Source organism: Hydractinia symbiolongicarpus, chromosome 5, assembly GCF_029227915.1.
Source record: "Hydractinia symbiolongicarpus strain clone_291-10 chromosome 5, HSymV2.1, whole genome shotgun sequence".
NCBI classification, from domain to species: Eukaryota; Metazoa; Cnidaria; class Hydrozoa; order Anthoathecata; family Hydractiniidae; genus Hydractinia; species Hydractinia symbiolongicarpus.
The window spans coordinates 7,554,987-7,574,479 of record NC_079879.1 but is presented as its reverse complement, the minus strand read 5'-3'; the positions used below and the strand labels follow the sequence as shown (position 1 = coordinate 7,574,479).

Here is a 19,493-nt window from a genome sequence, read left to right as displayed (position 1 = left end):
CGCCATATAATATGAAATTTTCTGTTATTTCCCGTTCTTGTTCGTACCGTTCCGCCAGAAAGAATTTGAAAACAGGAATTCCCAACCTCGTTCACAGCGCACGTTTGTCCGTTTTTTATATTGCGATGGCGATCTTGCTGTTCCGATATAAAATCTCAATGTAGATATCCGATGTAGAAAAAATACAAGATGCCCTGGTTTACGAGATTAAGGAATTCCATATTTAGTTAAAACAACAGAATTCAGAGATTGCAAAAATAGATTGCTATCTTCGTTAAAGCTTTCAAGAGGACTCTGACTATCAATCTCCTGGCACACAACAGTGCATGGACCATGGATGCAGGATACGAGACAAGAATTTCTCGTCAGAGAGAAAAAGACCCCCTGGGACGAGGCTGACTGTTTTTCTAATCCCTACCGCGGTGAATCCAGACGTCAAAACATCATAGAAAGCCGACACCGTCTACCGTACCTCTCACCCCGCGCAGGTCAGAACAAAAATGGCAACACAAGAAGCGTGAAAAGTCGAAAAATGCATGGGGTTCACGATACAAGACTACACTGTCATTAGTTAACAAGTTTTAACACGAGCAAAATGTCTTCTAGATTAAATAGCTACAAAAACAAAGCCCTAGACAACCAAGAATTAAGGAGAAGAAGAGAAGAAGCTGGAGTTCAAATTAGAAAGGCGAAAAGAGAGCAGCAGGTTGTTTTTTTTGGTTTTTTATTATTTTATTTTATTTTTCTCTTTTCTGTATAGTTCTACTAGTAGAATGGAAATAATTCAAATCCAATCAGTTAAATATTCTAGGACTTCTCCCAAAGTATATAGGCTGTTCTTGCTTGATAAAAAATGCAATCCTCCTGTTTTTATGCAAACGAACAACAATGTTCTGGCCAGATTGCGAAAACAGCCTGTTTATGAAAAGGATTATGTACGCATGGCCCGATTATGGTTTTTTTGCCCTGATTATGTTGTGGTGACTGGATTCTAAATGCAGGCTGTGATTGGCAAACATTTACGAATTATTGTCACAGAATAATGGATTTCTCTGTAAGATATAAAACACCATTAAAAACTTGGCATAGCGAAAAAAAAGTCTAAACGTAGATTAAGAATCCCAAAATTTTGTTTCCACGAAACTTCGTTTTATTTGAGAACAACAACAACTTTGCCACCATGGCTAATAGCTTGACACGAATGATATAAAAGCCTGCCAGCCCCGATTATGTGTGTTCTATATCTCAAATAATTTTAGACTGTTGTTTGTTTTTTAAAGGGGCACTCCTGTTTATTTAATATTATATTTTGACCCCTCCCCCCTCCCGAGTATAAAAAAATTTAATTTTACCAATCAAGGGTCTGATTATCCCAGATGTGGGCTCTTACCCAACTGTTTTTGTGCCTTTTGCAAATAGGCTGGGCACTTAGCAAATTGTCAGGGTGTCGTTTTTAATTCCGGACAAAACAGTACTATATTTGCAAGTTGATTAAAACTCTTCTTTTTCAAAGGATCCTGCATAAGCGCCTTGTTTAAACCATAAACAGGGACATGTATTTAGTTTAAATAGTTTAAATAGTTTCACCCTCTTAGTTAGAATGTTACATAAAACTTTCAGTTTATGAAAAGACTTCATGGTGTAAAAACACTTGCAGAACAAGATTTATTTAAACAAGGACTATTATATTATGTATCAAGCTTCTATAAAACGCATATTTTCTAAAAAAACACCTTCAGTTTACAACAAGCTGACTATATTATAAATATTAAAAAAATATTTGAAAAAAAATTATTTAGACAATACATAAATATGTCAGAATAAACCTTTTACAATCGTTAAAAATCTTTATTTATATATACCTGAATCGATTCTGTAAACATCTTTAATTTTAAATAAATTTGCAAGGTCGCGTAATGTTGAGAGAACTAGGTCCGAATAAATGAGCATACGTCACATCATGCAGAAAGTCCGTGAGCTCAGCAGCACACCTTCTAAAAGTTTGTTTACTTACCTTACATTGTTCGTTGATAAGACGTCTTGTAATAATGACGAAGATTATAACTTAGAAAACATAGAATCGGATAATTCTCTTCATGAAAAAGACTTGCTACAGTCACACGAATTCAAACCTCTTGAGAAAGGGAGAAATTAATAATGATGCAAAGTGACAAGCTGTCTTTTACTGACTCAAAGCAGCGTTCTTAGCAAAATATTTTCTTTTTAAAGAAATAAAAAATATATTTAATCGCTTTTTTTAACATTCTTTTCGTCAAAATACTTTATCATTTGCTTCAGTAAAAAATCATTTATTTTTATATCACAGTTCAGCAATATTTTTCCTCTGCACACGCTTTTTTGCGCACAAATGCAAACAAATTTTATGTAACGTTGAAATTTTCTTCGTGATGGAGGACCATTGAAATGCATGATCGAAAGGTCGAATAATGTTCGGGTCGTGATAAGTTGGTAAAACTGGGGTTAATTAATATTGTATAAATAAAAATTATTCTTATGATTATGGTAGGTCATAAATTCGTTGCAGAAGCTACTGATTTATAAGTGGTTGTTGTGACAAAGCTTTTTTTAGGAACTGCATTATCAGCATTACATGCAGCATTAAACAGTAACAAAGATTGAAGAAAATGGGTACATTTACCCCCTGAAAATATTCGGCATTCGGCAAATAGAAACTTGAGCGCTACGAAAGATACATGTGTAACTAGAAAACTTTTTTGTCTGTGATTGTATTGTAGTTGGTATAATGTTCTTTTATTTAATATAAAAATGTACAAAACGTTATTTGGTTGTGTTCTCTGGATATAAGTGCAAATAATGAAATGAGAAGAAATGAGAAACTTTGATCGCGTTCACTAGCTAAAATTGCATTTTTACAAAGTGGCAATATTTTAATATGGAAGTTTATCCTGGAGATCTCTTTTAAAAGAACTATCTGTGAAGTGTGCCAACCAAATTTAAAAACTTTGGTCGCTTGGTAGATCACCTCTACGTCGTATTTTGTTTAGCCATTTTTGTTTGAGTTCTTTCTTTTTCACAGACGGGATTCTGTGAAAACTTACATCTTTACATTTCTCTGGTCGATTGGTACATTGAAACGCAAAGCAACTAACCATTTTTTAAAGATTTAAACTTAAATTACTTACAAAAAGTAATTTATTGTAAGCTATAGTTCTTAATATGAATGTTCTCTGTGCTCCCTTGAACTTTCTGCACGATGTGTATTCATTATTTATAATCGGGTCCCGTCCTAAATGAAATCAAGCCTGTCTGTTTTTTTTTATGAGAAAAAAATTGAATATGCGAAGGCTAGTACAATAATTTTAAATAAGGAAAACAAGTGAAGTACGTTTTTTTTATTTCTTATGCTATTCTAAGTCCGTATAGAACAAAAAAGAAAAAAGTGATTTTTACTGGAGTTCCCCTTTAAGTATATAACAAATGATATTAGACTGTTTGTATATAAACCAGCCTGCCACATATTTTTAACTGTTGTATGCAGCTGGCCTGTCCTGATTATGTTTCCCCGAATATATATTATCTGCCCTGTTTATAAACTGGGCAAGCTGCCATACATAATCTAGGCAGCGTTCGAAATCCCGGCAAAACACTGATAAGCCGCATGTCCAGTAAAAAGTGCGGGCGAGTTCGACGTTTTGAAAAAAATTTTCAGTATTTGCCCAAAAAAACCTGCAAAGACCCAAACAATAACCGAAAAAAGAAGAAAAACAGACACTAATGATTCAAAAAACTATAAAAATTAAAATAAACTCACTATGTGTGGTAGCGAAGTTCTTAAAAGAACTATTTTTGATGGTTTTCGATAAAATACTACTTTCTCTTTGTGCGCCTTCCTCCAACTATTGTCCGCATGGTATGTTACAAGGAATTTCGGGAATTACAATGCATTTCAGGAATGCTCTAGGCGAGTTCAGGAAAATGCAGGCGGTTTTGTAGGACAAACGCCATTTTAATTCGAAAAGTCACCTGAACTCGCCCTTATATTATAGGCGTTTGTGGCTTATACCATCTTGCAAACGTGACATTTTTTCTTTTAGAACGCCTTATCCCAGTTGAAAACAAGACAATGAAAATTTATTCCATTTTAAAAACAGGACAACCTGTTAAGAAAAGAATGTAACAATCTTTGTGGTTGTTTCTCCTCTAAATTAATTCTTTTTAAACTGATTTATAGGAAGTATATAGGTATTTGAATGTAGCTAGTATTAAAAATGGAGATAGTTTTAAATCTTTGTTGAATTAAAAATCTAAGCTGTTTTGCGTTTGCTTTCCACTTTGTTAATTCGTTGTTTTTTGCTTCTAATGTATATAACATGTTACCCACATTACCCATTTCTAAAGATATTTATTCAGACCATTTTGTGAGAGGAGTATGATAACAAGTACGCCCCCCACACTTAGCAGATTTATCGCATGTGTAAATCTTTGGGTTTTTTTATGTCTGTGAAAGCTTTCCCAAATTATTGAAATTACGAAATAATTGAAAAATTATTAAAAATGCGTGCGATCACACACCGCTCACAAAATGGTCTGGAATTTATATTTGCAAAATGCTTACAAAAAAATGAAATCATAACGATGAAGGAGAGCAAAAACTCATCCTTTTTTTATTCTATTGTGTGATGCACCTCACTTTCAGAATTTGCATTTTAAGGGCGTAATAAAAACAATTTTTCTGCTAAGAAGGAAGTGTATCACTGAAAATGGATTTTAAAACTGTGTGCCTATACAAACCAGTATTGCTTTCGTTTGATATTAAAAATGTTGATGACTTTGGTTCACCTGTTAGCTCACTCTAGTTAAATAGTATTGCAGTGTTTACCCTTAGATTCTTATTTGCCTAAAACTAAAATACAAAACTATTTTTTGTTAGTTTAGAGGCGAAAAGGATGAAAATAAAAATAAATTAAAAATTTAAAAATGGAAAAGGGGAAAAGGGAAAAAAATAAGTGAAATGACATCAATAAAATAAAAGTGAAAATATATTGTACAATGCATGGATTTGATTGTTAAAGAGATATATAGGATATTACCTGTTGGTGTTTATATCTTTGCTTCCCCTTTTGGTATAGAATACACCTTCACGATGTTCTATTGTCCAGAGTACTATAAGAACAAAGAGAATCACAATATTAAACATTAACATTGATGACCCACGAATATATGCAAATATGAAGAAACTATATTTTCTTGCATTTAAGAAGTCCAGATAAACTTTGTCTTATCATCGTATCCCTTTGCAAACAATCACCAGTAAGGTATTACAAGCAGATAAAACCCGAGAATCTTTTAGTAAGGTCTCTTTTCTTCTCCTCGCTTGCAACAATTTTCTGAAGATCTTATTAAAACAGAGCTCTTTGTCACACGAGGGAGTGACTTGTACCACTGAAAGCTGGACAACTTGGTATATTTATCATAAAATCAAATTGAATTACTAGTTAGGTATATTTTATCAAATTTGTAGCTCAAACAAAGCAGCCGCTACATAAGTTTGAACTTTTTGCACTTTGCAATGTCACAAATCACATTCGACCCAGTCTTTTTTTACGGAAGTAGGGGTTGGGTTTAGTAGCCATATTTTGAGGCGATAAAGTTTATATTTACACCACTTCTACTGTTGTTTCACTTATGAAACAACAGTAGAAATAAAGTAAAAAAAAAAATTGTGTTTAGTTCCCCTTCAAACAATGCTTTATTTTGTTTTAAAATCATCACCATGCTATATCTTATTAAGAATCTTGAACAATGAAATGAAATTACATCAAGTTTGTCTCATCTTTCACCTGCAAGTAAAACTTAGCCACCTGCTTAAAAAAACACCATTTCTTTCTTTCACACAATGACCACCAAAGAAATATTAAAGATATTACTCTAGTGTGTGTTACATACAGATGGCGATATAAAAATAGAAACAATGTTTTTATGGTGAGTTTGGTCTGGGATCTTTTTTTGTTGTTGCTGAAAATAATATTCCAAGAGGCCGGAAGTTTAGAAATTTTTGAACAAAGTCAACATCCTTTCACCAGAATACACTGCAAATGATAATTCGAAGCTTCTTCATTATTAATCTACCAATGCCTTATACTGCTGAATGAATAGATAATTCCACACAAAATATGTCTGTAGCTTATTCAATGAAGTTCAGATTTGTGCTTGCTCATGTACGCAATTTCTGCTTGTTACTTTCGGCGTTTTCTGTTTATTTAATATTATATTTTGACCTCTCCCCCCTCCCGAGTATAAAAAAATTTAATTTGACCAATCAAGGGTCTGATTATCCCAGATGTGGGCTCTTACCCAACTGTTTTTGTGCCTTTTGCAAAAAGGCTGGGCACTTAGCAAATTGTCAGGGTGTCGTTTTTAATTCTGGACAAAACAGTACTATATTTGCAAGTTGATTAAAACCCTTCTTTTTCAAAGGATCCTGCATTAGCGCCTTGTTTAAACCATAAACAGGGACATGTATTTAGTTTAAATAGTTTAAATAGTTTCACCCTCTTAGTTAGAATGTTACATAAAACTTTCAGTTTATGAAAAGACTTCATGGTGTAAAAACACTCGCAGAACAAGATTTATTTAAACAAGGACTATCATATTATGTATCAAGCCTCTATAAAACGCATATTTTCTAAAAAACACCTTCAGTTTACAACAAGCTGACTATGCATAAATGTTGCAACTGTGCCACAGGGCTTTGAAATTGAGGTACACGTGTGCCTGGCATGAACCTAAACTTTGCTTAACCTGCATGATAAACCATTTATTTAAAGATCTGTTAATTTCATGCTATTAATCTTACAAAGTTCAAGGGTTAAATATGAATTCGATTTATTCATTATCCTGTACCTTGTGTTCTCATTCTTAATAAACCAGAGATAACTCTTATCAAAATGTGCTTATTTAGCGTTTTTAAAAGTGATTGTAAAAACAACATTGTTTAACCATGTTGAGCGAACTGAGGGGCAGGACTCCCCATCTGAAACAATTTACAATGTAAATTTTTTTTCTTGTACAGTCACAAAAAAAGAGTGTGGTTGTTTTCATGTTACCTTTCATTTCCTGTCACTCTTCAATTTCAAAATAGAGTCTAAGATTGTCGATCACTATTACTGTTATTGTTGCATTGCTCCTCCGTGGCCTTTGGCTGTTTTGCATATGCATGGTACAATTTTGCAGGTCCACGAATAGATTTTAATTTAACTAATTTAACTGATGAGGATATTTACCAAGGAGTGATTCTTAAATCAGGATTTACTTCATATATTATTTCTATGTTTGTTTTATAACAAATTACCACAACTAATACATGAGTGACATACACGCGTGTGTTGACAAGGTTTTTCAGGTACAGGAAAATACAAGGTAGAATCTTATGACCTAATCCTACAAGGTACAAGAAAAGACGTGTACTAAGATTTTGAGAGACAATTTGTTAAGCAATAGAAAATACAGAAGTATTTACCTAAAATGGTCTTTCATGGCACAATTATGTACCCTGTATTCTGTTTCGTGTAAAAATTTATATATGTTTCCATGTAATGCACACACCAACTTGTTATAAGGAGCGTTTATCTTATTATCATACACCAAACAACAAGTTTTATTTTGTGATGCACCACACATGAGTATTTTATTTCTGCCAAGGCTTAATGTTGATCATGGAAACAAGTGTTTTTTTTAATTTCAGCTATTCAAAAGAAGAAATGTCGATGTTGAATCACAATCTCAAGGAGAGTCGACAACAATAAATGTGAAAGATGGCTCGGTCAGTGCACATTCATTGTAAAGAACATGTCAAAAAATCAATGTTTGTTTTATTTCACCTTAGAAATGTTGGGCATCCAGTTATTTATTTCGCTCAATAGATTCTACTAACTTAAATTGTTTCTTGTGTTTCATGTGTTGATTTTTTTTCAGTTTCATGAAGCTCTACCATCTATGTTACGTGAGATAATGTCAGATGACCCAGCCGCTCAGTTGCATTCTACACAACTCTTTCGAAAACTTCTTTCAAAAGGTATAACTTCACATATTGTAATCAGTAACCATCCGATATAGTCCATTTTTACATACAAGTTTTTTTTCCAAAAACATACTGTTTTTTTTAATTTAGATCCCAACCCCCCAATTGATGAGGTGATTGAGGCTGGTGTTGTACCTCGACTAGTTTTGTTTTTGCAACAGTCGACTAATAATGTTCTGCAGGTACATATTTTTTTACATTTCACCAAGGAGCTAATCCTAAATTGACAGAGAAATTTATATCCTTGTTGTTTTGTTAAGTTAGTATTTTTTTGAAAGGTTAGACAACATTTAAAGATCAGTGCTTTTTTAGTCACTTTTGTGTCGTTCAAAACTTTGAAGAGAAGTTCTCAATTAAACTATATTTAATGTGGCAAAGCCATTTGATTAAATCTTAGCTAAAAAAGTGTTCTTTTCAACCATAACAGGGTAAAATCGTTCTCAGTAGTTTTGCAAATATTTTGTAGGTTAAATTTGGTCACATTTGAAAAAAATCATTTCGCTGAATTTTCTGAGTATTAATTAACAACAGTTAATAAACGTAAAAAAAATATTTTTAATTGTGAAAGTTAATGTTTGCGAAACAAAATTAACTCTTGCAATGCACTTCTCATTTTCAAATCAGAAAAATCAAGAAAGAAAAATCAGATAAATGTAGCTTGAACCCAAATAACGCCATGCCAAGATATAATAACCAAAGTCAGCAATTTAAACCAAATGTTTTCTTTTAGTTCGAAGCAGCATGGGCCTTAACCAACATTGCTTCTGGTACATCACTTCAAACAAGATACGTAATTGAAGCAGGCGCTGTTCCAACGTTTATTCAATTATTGCTGTCTCCCCATGAAGATGTTCAAGAACAGGTTTAAAAATTTGTGTACAGTACACTCGTGTTGAATACAACCCCAGATAATAGGGACCAAATTTTCCTTAAAAAATCTTTACTAAATCCAAGGAAAAAATACTTGCTTAAGTGAGACCCTGGATAACCTTTTTTAAAGTCCCTTGAGCAAAAAACTTCACTTGCGTGGGACGTCAATGCAATCACTTTCCAGAGAAATTTAAAAAACGAATGAAACTATAGGAATAAAATTCGAATGATAAAAATCGAAGAAAAATAACAACACACTGCTGACCGAGTTGAAAATAAGCTTTTATTGTGGTCTGAAAGCCACGGACTGTGATGTTAGAAGTTTACAAAAATCGGAAAAATAATTTCAAAATCAATTACCGAAAAATATAATAAAAAAAGTTCAAAGAATTCTAACTCTTGAAAAAGTCTCAGTTAGTGGGAGAAGAGCTTCACCAAGTGGACCAAAACTTTATGGCCCCTTTGAGGGACATTTACTGTATTATGTTTAGGTTGAAGCGATATTTTCCAATTTTTAAAGTATTTCTGGTTTTAGCACATTCATTCTATATCTTTTTTTTTCATCTTGTTAGTCCGTGTGGGCGTTGGGTAACATAGCTGGCGACAATACCGAATGTCGAAATTACGTTACAGATAATGGAATATTGGATCCTTTGTTAAAGTAAGCTAGATTATTATTGGGTTGACTTACAATTATGCTTCTCGGTGATAACTTTTTTGTTTGTGTTGTAAGATTGCTGGACCAATCCACCAAAATCACCATGACTCGAAACGCTGTGTGGTGTTTATCAAATCTATGCCGTGGCAAAAACCCTCCACCTGAGTTTCACAAAGTTTCACCTGCCCTACCAACGTTGTCTCGTCTTTTGTTTCATCACGATGCAGATGTATTAGCCGATACATGCTGGGCGATTGCTTACTTATCCGACGGTCCGAACGAAAAAATTCAGGCTGTCATTGATGCTGGGGTGTGCAGAAGATTGGTGGAACTATTGCAGTAAGCTTCCTATAATATAATTTAACTTGGAGAAAGTTTCGCGAAATTTTTTGGATGAACTTTCGCGAATAAAGAATTTGGAAACTTTCGCGAGATAAAGTTTTGCGAATGTAGAAATCCGCAAATTTTCGTAAAAATGGCGAAAAATCGCGATTTCGCGAAAGTTTTTCTCGCGAAAGTTTCTCTAACTAAAGTAGCCTTAGATAAAAAAAAATCAAATTTTGGGCGTACGCAAGATGTATAAAATTTTTAAAAACGCCCATCATGGAAGTTTATCTTAATTTTTTTTGTAAAAATGGCTCTTTTTTTACTCTTTTTAACTAATATTTTGGATTTTTTAATAGTCTCTGAAACTTATCGTATTTTTTTATATGTCACGACAAAAATTTTTACAGGCGAATACCTAGCCATTTAGATCCGTTGTAAAAGTTCCAATAAGGAAGTTGCATTAAGGTGGATTTTACATGTGATATCTTATATATTATTTAATCCAGCGTTGACAATTCAGCATAATAATTGAGCTCTAATAGAGACTGGATTTCTTACGCACTAATAGACAAATGTTTACTTCGCATCTTAGACATCCGCAGGCGAATGTTGTGTCCGCTGCATTGCGTGGTGTCGGTAATATCGTCACCGGTGATGATATGCAAACACAGGTATGTAGCTCTCCACCACCATGCTTTTGCTGTAGCACTCCCCCGTCGTGTAGCCGTAGCACTGCACTGCCGTGCTTTTGATGTATCACTCCGCCACAGTGATTTTAATTTAGCACTCTACCACTGTGATTTTGATATAGTATTCAACCACCGTGCTTTTGATGTAGCACTTCACCATTTTGCTTTTAACGTAACTCTTCACGACTGATTGCTCTGATAATCCGCTCTAATTTTAGGTCATTATGAATTGTAATGTTTTACCAAGCCTGCTTACCCTACTCTCGTATCAACGCGAATCGATACGAAAAGAAACGTGCTGGACAATTTCAAATATAACTGCTGGAAACGTGCAGCAAGTCCAGGTAATGAATTACGTGTTCTTGAGCCCTAATAAAATCATGTCCGCATAATTGCGTAAAAAATATTTCTATTTCTTTTTAGGCTGTAATAGATGCAAACATCATTCCTTCTCTAATCAATGTTTTGTCACATTCTGAGTTTAAAACAAGAAAAGAAGCAGCGTGGGCCATAACAAATGCAACTTCTAGCGGATCACCACAACAAATAAGGTAAAAAACAGCGGATTTTATTTACTTGTTGAAAATTAAAATTAGTTGTATACATTAGCTCTTGATTTTTGCTTGTTGAAACTACGATTTTTGGTTATCTTAACTCTTGCGAAGGAAATTTCAACCTTACAATCTAAACGCCGAATCAATAGATCTTAAAAAAAAACTTTCGAATGCACTCATGTGTGACTTATTTTTAATCCTCCATTCTTGCTACCAGTTTGAAAATTTTTACATTAAAAAAGCGAAAAAAATTACGCTTTCCTAAACAAATTATTTTCCTGAATTTTTAGCGCTTTAAAATTTCGCGTTAATTTTGCGCAAGTAGGTTTTGGAGAAGATAAAATAAAGCTGCGGGTGATTTTAACTAATGATGAAAAAAAATTGCCACCAGTATTATTATTGAAATAATTCAGGGTTGAGACTAATCTCATGGTGAAGTTGACAAAAGATTTGTTTCTAAAATGTTTACGAGTTCAAGCACACGTCTTCGCAAACAAAGAAGATTACTTATCTTCAAGTTAACTAAACAAACTACACTATGTCTTCATATGATTCAAATTCAACATTTTTTCTTTGACAGATATATCGCCAGTCAAGACGCTCTTCGTCCTCTCTGCGATCTTCTTTCTGTCATGGACACCAAGATTGTCATTGTCGCCCTAAATGGAATCGAAAACATTCTTCGGGTTGGCGAAGAAATCGGAAAAGAAATCAATACAGCTAATCCTTACGCTGTTCAAGTTGAAGAATGTTTCGGTAAGTAAGCAAGACAAAAAACCAGAATTGTTAAATAAACAGTTTTATTTATTTATCGTAAATGCGTTAAATCTGTTTTAGGTTTGGATAAAATCGAATACTTGCAACAACACGAGAATGAAGATATTTACAAAAAGGCCTATGAGATAATCGAGAGTCACTTTCGAGAAGACGAAGACCAAAATGTGGATGACAACGCCCTTCTACCCGACTCTACATCCAGTCATTATACGTTTGGCGACGTAGCTGCTCCGGCTAATGGATTTGCCTTATGAACAACTGTTATTTTTAACCGCAAAATAACTTTAATAAACAAGCAAATCTAATGATTAAAATAGCTTGAGTAAGCGAGCAAATCTTACGCTAAAAATGAGTGAGCGAGCAAATCTAGTGGGATATAGCTATCGTGAAATAAAATGGTTGTTGCTTTTTATCTTTTAAGATTAAGATGCTTCTCACGTGATATCATATTTTTATTAAATTCTTAGTTAAGACCTCCACTCTTTCTACGTGTGTGATCAGTCATTAGTTTTAGCAAATGATTTAAATGTGTGTTGTGTTGTTCGATTTATGTACATAATGTTTAGGGTGTAAAAAAGGTATTTTTTATATTCTTTTCACCTTCTGAAAAAGAAGTTATTTCTGATTTTATTTCGTTGTTTTTCTTTGCAGTAGGGTAAGAAGGTTAAGCGCATTCGTCTTACAAGGTTAGAAGTTCGAAATCTCCATCCAGAAACCTTAGTGTAAAATATTTTCTTGCGATCGGAAGAAAATGATGAATTGTCGCAAATTGTGTCCATAAAAAAAAACAAAAAAAAGGTGGAAATTTAATTTTGGCGAATCAAGTCCTTTAAGTTTAAATTTGTCCCTTTTAAGGTGTAGCCTTTCTTGTTACTGCGGTGCGATTTGTTGACTCGAAATTTTTTAGGGCAAATTGCAAAATAAAGTTTTGCAAAAGTAGGCAACATAAGGTAACGAGTTCCGCTAAAAAAACTTTTATTTTCTTTAGAAGTTTTTGATAATGACAGTTTTAAACGGCAAAAGTACTTCCCTGAAGGTAACTAACTTCAAATATCGAAAACACTTTAAGTTCTTGTCCTAAGACCACTTTAGACAAGGGATGTCAAATTTTGGGCGCTATATTCACCCTGACATTCCGTTTTTGTATGGAGTTGAATTTTGGTACGCAGCTTCAGTACCATTTTATTAATTGTTTTCGCGAGGCCAAATAAAGGTAATCTTTGGATTAGGGAGATAATTTTCACTCACTCGTCGTTACGTATGGACGAATTCTCACGGTGGTGTCTAGTTTGTATCGGCGAAAGTAACACGGTGTGGCAGGTCCACGCAGGTCACAGGTTGCGATTGATTGACATATTAACTCATTCTACTTAAACAAAGAAAAAGTTACTTGGGTGGTCGCACTGGAGTGTCACCGTACTAGTTTTAAATCTTCAACCCCTTCTTCTATTTTCAAAATGTTATTGCCAAGTGGAAACGAAGCGCGTTCCTTTAGATACCAATAAAGCAACCTCTTGACTAAGGATTTTCGCTCATCTCTCACCCGCTACAACTTAGCTTGCACTGCTTCAAAACACTACTCTTTGGTCTTAGGATATAATGAAATCGAAGCAAAGAGGTCTGTTTTTGTAGCGAAGTGAACAGAGAAAAAAGTGGCTCATTAGAAAAGTTTTATAAGAATGGCGACCCTTTGTATTGACATTTATCTGTCAAAATAAACATCGACACATTGCTTAAGCTTGACAGAAAATACAGCATTTATATGGATAAACAATGTTATATACAAAATTAAAAAAGTGCAAAAATGAATATATACATTTTGTCCATTACAACCATTATAGGGGCCTAATCAAATATTTTATGCAGCATATATATAAGTTGGGTTGAGAAAGGGGATACCTCATCAGAACTTTTCATATCTCGAACTTTCTTGGCCTGTGCAAGGGAACGTATCACAATGTTTCAGATGACAAATAAAAGAGCCAACAATCGAAAAAAATTAACAAAAAAAAACCATCTTCTTTGATTCGCAAAATTTTATCCCAAATTCTCCCAACCTTGAATTAAATGGTCCGTGTGTAGCGAGTTTGAGGGTTCGTTATTGAAAGTTATTTTTGCTTAAATGCTTTCGCCCATTTTTTCAAACAATCGTCAAAAAATTTTTACGCAAAAATTTTCTTCTCTTAAAATAGAAACAGTCCATAGATTATTAGAATGAGTTAAAAAATGTTTAAAATCAAAATATTTGTGATTGTTAAAAAATATTGTGCGATATTTATGGCAAACAACAAGTGGTTGGTTCTTTAACAACTCGTCATTCCAAACTGTTTCCTAATAAGTTTATATTATTATATTATATATCTTCAGAAGCCTGAAGATAGTGAAAACTAAATCCAATAGGATTGACCGCAAAACACAGGTTTGATCATCGAGTCTAGTGTATCCAAATCAGCATTCAAGGTCAGTAACTTCCAATTTTCTAGCGATTCGTTTCGTCCTTGCGCAGTGCTCTTCGATCATGCTCATCAAAGCTTTCATTTTTTCTTTTTGTTTTTCTAACTCTTGTCTCTGTGATTCAACTTCACGAATGATCAATTCTTCTTTCCCTCCCATTTCAATTTGTTCATCTATCAAGGCGTCGGAATTAAACTTGCCAACCCAGTCCATAAATCTAAATTATATGGCAAAGAATTTAAAACATTTCTCAGCGGTGGTTTATTTAGTCACTGTGAGTTTACATTTTTTACTTCTTGCATGTTTCTTCGACACTCTAGACGTTCCTAAATTTCCTTAAAGAAAAAAAAACATGTAAACGAAACAAAACACGCGAAAAAATGTACTCGTTTTGTGTACTCTTTTTTGTGTTTTTCATACGACACCCTACACAGTTTCGCAAAAAAGGAAAATAAAAATATATTTTACAGTTTTCAAAAATAAATTTAATAGGAAATTTTGCGTAAAGGAAATTTTGCGTAAAAGAAAGTTTCGAAATGTATATTTTTAAATTTTACGAAAAATTTTTATTTAATTTCTAAAAGACTTGACAATCAAAATTTAAAGGCTCTTCTTCGAACCACGCTCTAAAAATATATTTTTAGTTTTTTTACCCTTTCATAGGATTTTTAAAGGTATAGGAGCTATATGGACTCTTGAATTGTATGTTATTCGTTGAGAAAATACCTACTTTCTATAATGACTTCTTTTGTTAGGTTTAACAATAGCGTGATCTCTGTATACGCTGCGTAAAATAAACTTCGGGTATGTCCGTTCTAATACTTTTAAAATGTGAACTTGAGCTTCCAAAATACGAAGATATGCATTTTTTCGAACTGATTCGATATCTCCAACAGCTAAACCAACCTGTAAATTAAACAAAAGTTTAATGGTCTAAATTCAAAACAGAAAGATAATACCAACGAACCAATCAAGTCACTTATTGCAAACAGAAAATGACTTGTGTCAGCCAATCGAAAAAGGGTCTACTCACTTATCTGATGTCTTGAAAAATAAAAAATTGTTAAGGTTAAGCAGACATGTTCGGTTTAGATTTTAAGATTGTCTGCGATAGCCAAAAACCTTACTCAAACATGTAAGCTACAAAAAATTTCGTCCAACATTCGTAGAAATTATTGCTGTGCAAACGCCACTAAAAAAATGCTTCGGCTATCGTAAAATTCTACAATTTATTAAATAACTAACATGTCTTCACTGCTTTCAAACAAAAACGCGTAAAAGTTAAGCTTAACAAAAACTAAAAAGAGAATTCACATTAGAACGCTTATAATGCCATAGAAATCTAACACTTACGCAATAAAATGTACTTACCAACAAATTCATAACAATTATCGACATAATAATCAGGAAGAAAAGAAAAATGAACACAGTCATTGCTTTGTAAGGTAGATATTTCTTTCTACTGTGAGGAAAATTTTCAGTAAACATTGCGTCGTAATCCAATTCCCCAATCATCATCACACTTGTTCGCACGATCGAACGGCCCGGCATTTTGAAATCGTCTTGCACGTTCACCAACGCATAAAACGATAAAGCAAAGCCGACAATAAGTATACTGAACACCAACAACACGTTCACGAGCGTCACGAAAATCTCAGTAAACATGACCACATACAATCCAAAGAACGGAAAACGTTTTAAATAAAGCAGTAAGTTAAACCACGCAAATAGAATTGAGACGGCGCCAGCTTGCCATTTCATGCTTTCAAGGTCGCGGGTGATCAAACTCTTATCCACCTGGCATAGTATGAATGGCAACATGAAAAGAAAGGTAGCAAAATACAACATGAACTCGAACCAATTCACCGGATCCAATAAATACCTCCTTCCTAGGTACATTGCTTGCGTAACTTCCTTAAAGATTTGAAAACACGCTAAACCAAGCGTCATCCAAGGGACGACGGTGGAAAAACGCGTCGTGTCGTGGCATTGAAGTGAACTGTACGGCGTTGAGCTATTCAGAGATGCATTCCCTTTCAGCATTGCAATCAAATCTTTTTGACTATAGTAAGTACAAAATAAAGATTATTTATTCAGAAATAATTTGCAAAACAGAAAAAAAATCAAAATTATTCTTACTCGTGTTTTTCAATCACGACTAACGCAGTGAGCAGAGATACGAACAACAAGTACACAGTTAAACTGGTCATATAAATCCATCGTCCAAGCCGGCACCACTTATCATTAATCAACTGCACAGTCAAAGGATGGCGAAGCAGATTCTCACGCTGGAATCGAACCATGGTGGACGGAGCGAAGTAGACATCATTCTTTTGTTGACTTGGTGGTAAATCAAGCAGGTGGAATTTGTACGTGATGTTGTAATCTACGTGGTCTTTGGCAACGTCTGAATGCTCTATGCAATTGTTTAAAACGACCTCCGCAACATCGGGAGCAACTTCGATCAACTTCTCGAGTGGATGAACTCCATCGTTATCGAGATTGGATACAACTTCATGCCACCTGCAACATAAAAAATACATCCTTACTAATTATGTAGGCGTAGTATTCCGTAGTTTAAGCAAGTTAAATAATAAGGCTTTGAAATGCTTGCATTTAAATTTAAACACCTCTATGCTTTGGAAGCAGCTAAAATTGATCCAATAAAAACTTCTACGAACGGTGTTTACACACAACATTACCTTCTATGCTTAATCAAAGCCTTGCAGGCATCTCTTTCAAAGTTTTCAACCGCTAAATCCAAACAATTCTTTCCATCTCTGTTTCTTTTATGTATACTAGCACCATTATCCAACAGTAGTACTATACAGCTCACGTTACCATGTTGCGACGCGTGATGGAGAGGTGTGGAGTCGTTCTTATCACACGCGTCGACATCGGCGTCGTTATCTAGCAGCACCTTTAATGTTTTCGGAAAACCATAGCGCGCTGCATAATCTAGCGGCGTCCAATTAACGTCGTCGCGGCACGACGTCTCTGCACCCATCTCAATCAAACTCTCAGTAACGTATCTAAATACAGTGGAGAAATAACTTTACCATTACTAGAGCCTTCGAGACGAGTCGTTATTTTTAAATTCTCACGAGTCGGTAAGGGCTGCACTAACATTTTTTAAAACAGACGCGTACTGCTGTAACCAGGTACCGCAAATGAATGAACAAACGCTCTGGATATTTATTAGACTTAACAGGAGAGCTTTACCACAGCGCGCTTTTAAACACGAGGGCGCTTATTCAGTTAATTATAGCAGTTATTATTTTAAAGCAATCTAAAAATGAGCTATTAAATAACTAATACAATAGCCACTACTGCTCCGGTACAATAAGCCAGGCATGACCAAAAAATCCTAAAAATAAATCTACAGCTTACATGTGTCCCATCATAGCTGCCAGATGCAACGGGGAGCGCCCTCTTTCATCAGTGGAGTTGATAATTCCAGGTGACGCTTTTCCTATTATACTGACGCAGTCTAGATGTCCCTTTTCTGCAGCATTGTGCAGTGGTGTCTTTTCTTCACAGTCACCCAGATCAAGTTCAGCATCGTTGTTGATAAGAAGTTTCACAGACTGTAAACATAAAAAAATGTTCGTCTTCTGGCACACAATATAATATTAAAAAAATAGACCAGTTTAAAGAAACAGCTTTCGAATTGTACATGCTACTAAAATCGAACCTCAACCTCAACCAATATAAGAGGTTAATTCCTAATTTCATGCTGTTCCATCTAACTAATTATATGAACAAGTTCTTTAAGTCATATTTTGTAAGACAAACAGTCTAAGATTATAAAGTTTGAGATCCCTAAATAGAGAATTCGCTTCGATATTTTTCTATTCGAATTACGAAATATCGAGAGGATTTTAGAGCGATTGCAAAAAGTCCAATGGACTAAAAAAATTTCAAATTATTGAAAAAAACGAGTTAGCAAGTAGTCGATTATACTTTACTTCAACAAAAAAGCTAACTTACGGGTTCGTTCCCCATAGCAGCAGCGTAATGCAGCGGCGTCTTATAATCCTTATCAGTTTTTTGCACCAACTCCGTCCCTCCAAGCTGCATCAACAGACTCAATGTATCGTAGTGATCTTCTTCAATTGAAAGATGTAAAACAGTTTTGTTAAGTAAGTCTGTGATTTTAATGTTCGCTCCTTCATCCAACAAATACTTTACAACTTCGTTCTGTCCCTTCCACACTGCGCACATCAATGGAGTGAAATTGTCTTTATCTTTCGCATCTAATCGTGCACCGCGTTCTTTCAGGAATCGAATCGTCTCTAATCTACCATATTGGCACGCCCTATTAAAATTACATTAAGTTGATCACATATCAACCCTCTGTTGTTTAGGAGTATTGTTGACGGTATCACATAACTTATGTAGCCCCCACAACAACCCCACCAAAAATGTTTACAATCCCTTGCCGTATTAACATTTTCCGTTCTTGTGATCCCCTCTTTGCTACCTCTTAAAACGAGGTAGAAAAAAAGGAACTAGTTTTGCAGTATAATACGTCAACTCTACCTATGCAACGGTGTCATTTGTTCTGCATCGATAGCATTTACTCTCGCGTTGTTCATCACCAGAAACCTTACCACAGCTGTTTGGCCACTAATAGCAGCAAGATGTAACGCTGTTTGATTTGTATCAGTACGCAAGTTTACATCTGCTCCAATAGTCACAAGTGTCTTGACAGTCTCTTCGTAGCCGGCTTGTGCAGCCACATGTAACGCTGTGTCTTTCTCATATGAACCAGCATTGACGAATTGTTTTTGTGTTTTCTTTCGATCCGCTTCTTCAACTCCTCTTAAAGCTATGGTAAATAATATTTTTTAAAAAAGGCTTTACATATTTCTGTATCAATTTTTATAAACCTATCAGGAAGAGACTTATAACTACACTATACTACACTATACTATAACTCTTAAAATCCAAAATACTTGGAAGCAGAAAACTGAGAGTTTTGTTATGGAACTTTCCAGAAAAGGGAACTTTTAAAACAGACCCCTTGCCATTTTTACAACAAATCTAGTGTATTCGCTGTTTCGCTTGGACATTTTTAAAATGAGTCTTAGTCGATTATG

The 19,493-nt window shown here is 34.4% G+C and overlaps 2 protein-coding genes across 2 annotated transcripts in view; one reads left to right on the top strand and one right to left on the bottom strand.

Annotated features, from left to right (window-relative positions):
* Window positions 1-468: 468 nt before the first annotated feature.
* LOC130644508 (importin subunit alpha-7-like) lies at window positions 469-12,567 on the top strand. The gene is made up of 12 exons (XM_057450144.1): window positions 469-706; window positions 7,727-7,804; window positions 7,957-8,056; window positions 8,153-8,244; window positions 8,793-8,924; window positions 9,505-9,593; window positions 9,666-9,929; window positions 10,510-10,588; window positions 10,825-10,950; window positions 11,030-11,157; window positions 11,741-11,916; window positions 11,998-12,567. Exons 1-12 carry the CDS (start codon window positions 596-598, stop codon window positions 12,189-12,191), a joined length of 1,569 nt encoding a protein of 522 aa, XP_057306127.1. The 5' UTR covers window positions 469-595; the 3' UTR covers window positions 12,192-12,567.
* A 1,127-nt stretch (window positions 12,568-13,694) lies between these two features.
* The window catches only part of LOC130645934 (uncharacterized), a 32,629-nt gene continuing 26,830 nt past the window's right edge, over window positions 13,695-19,493 (bottom strand). The window contains exons 32-39 of the mRNA XM_057452060.1: window positions 18,934-19,222; window positions 18,382-18,709; window positions 17,782-17,978; window positions 17,094-17,423; window positions 16,531-16,914; window positions 15,763-16,453; window positions 15,122-15,297; window positions 13,695-14,608 (exon numbers count right to left, since the gene is read on the bottom strand). Of these exons, the coding sequence (XP_057308043.1) occupies window positions 14,386-14,608; window positions 15,122-15,297; window positions 15,763-16,453; window positions 16,531-16,914; window positions 17,094-17,423; window positions 17,782-17,978; window positions 18,382-18,709; window positions 18,934-19,222 (2,618 nt within the window). The 3' untranslated portion in view covers window positions 13,695-14,385. The remainder of the gene's footprint in view (window positions 14,609-15,121; window positions 15,298-15,762; window positions 16,454-16,530; window positions 16,915-17,093; window positions 17,424-17,781; window positions 17,979-18,381; window positions 18,710-18,933; window positions 19,223-19,493) is intronic.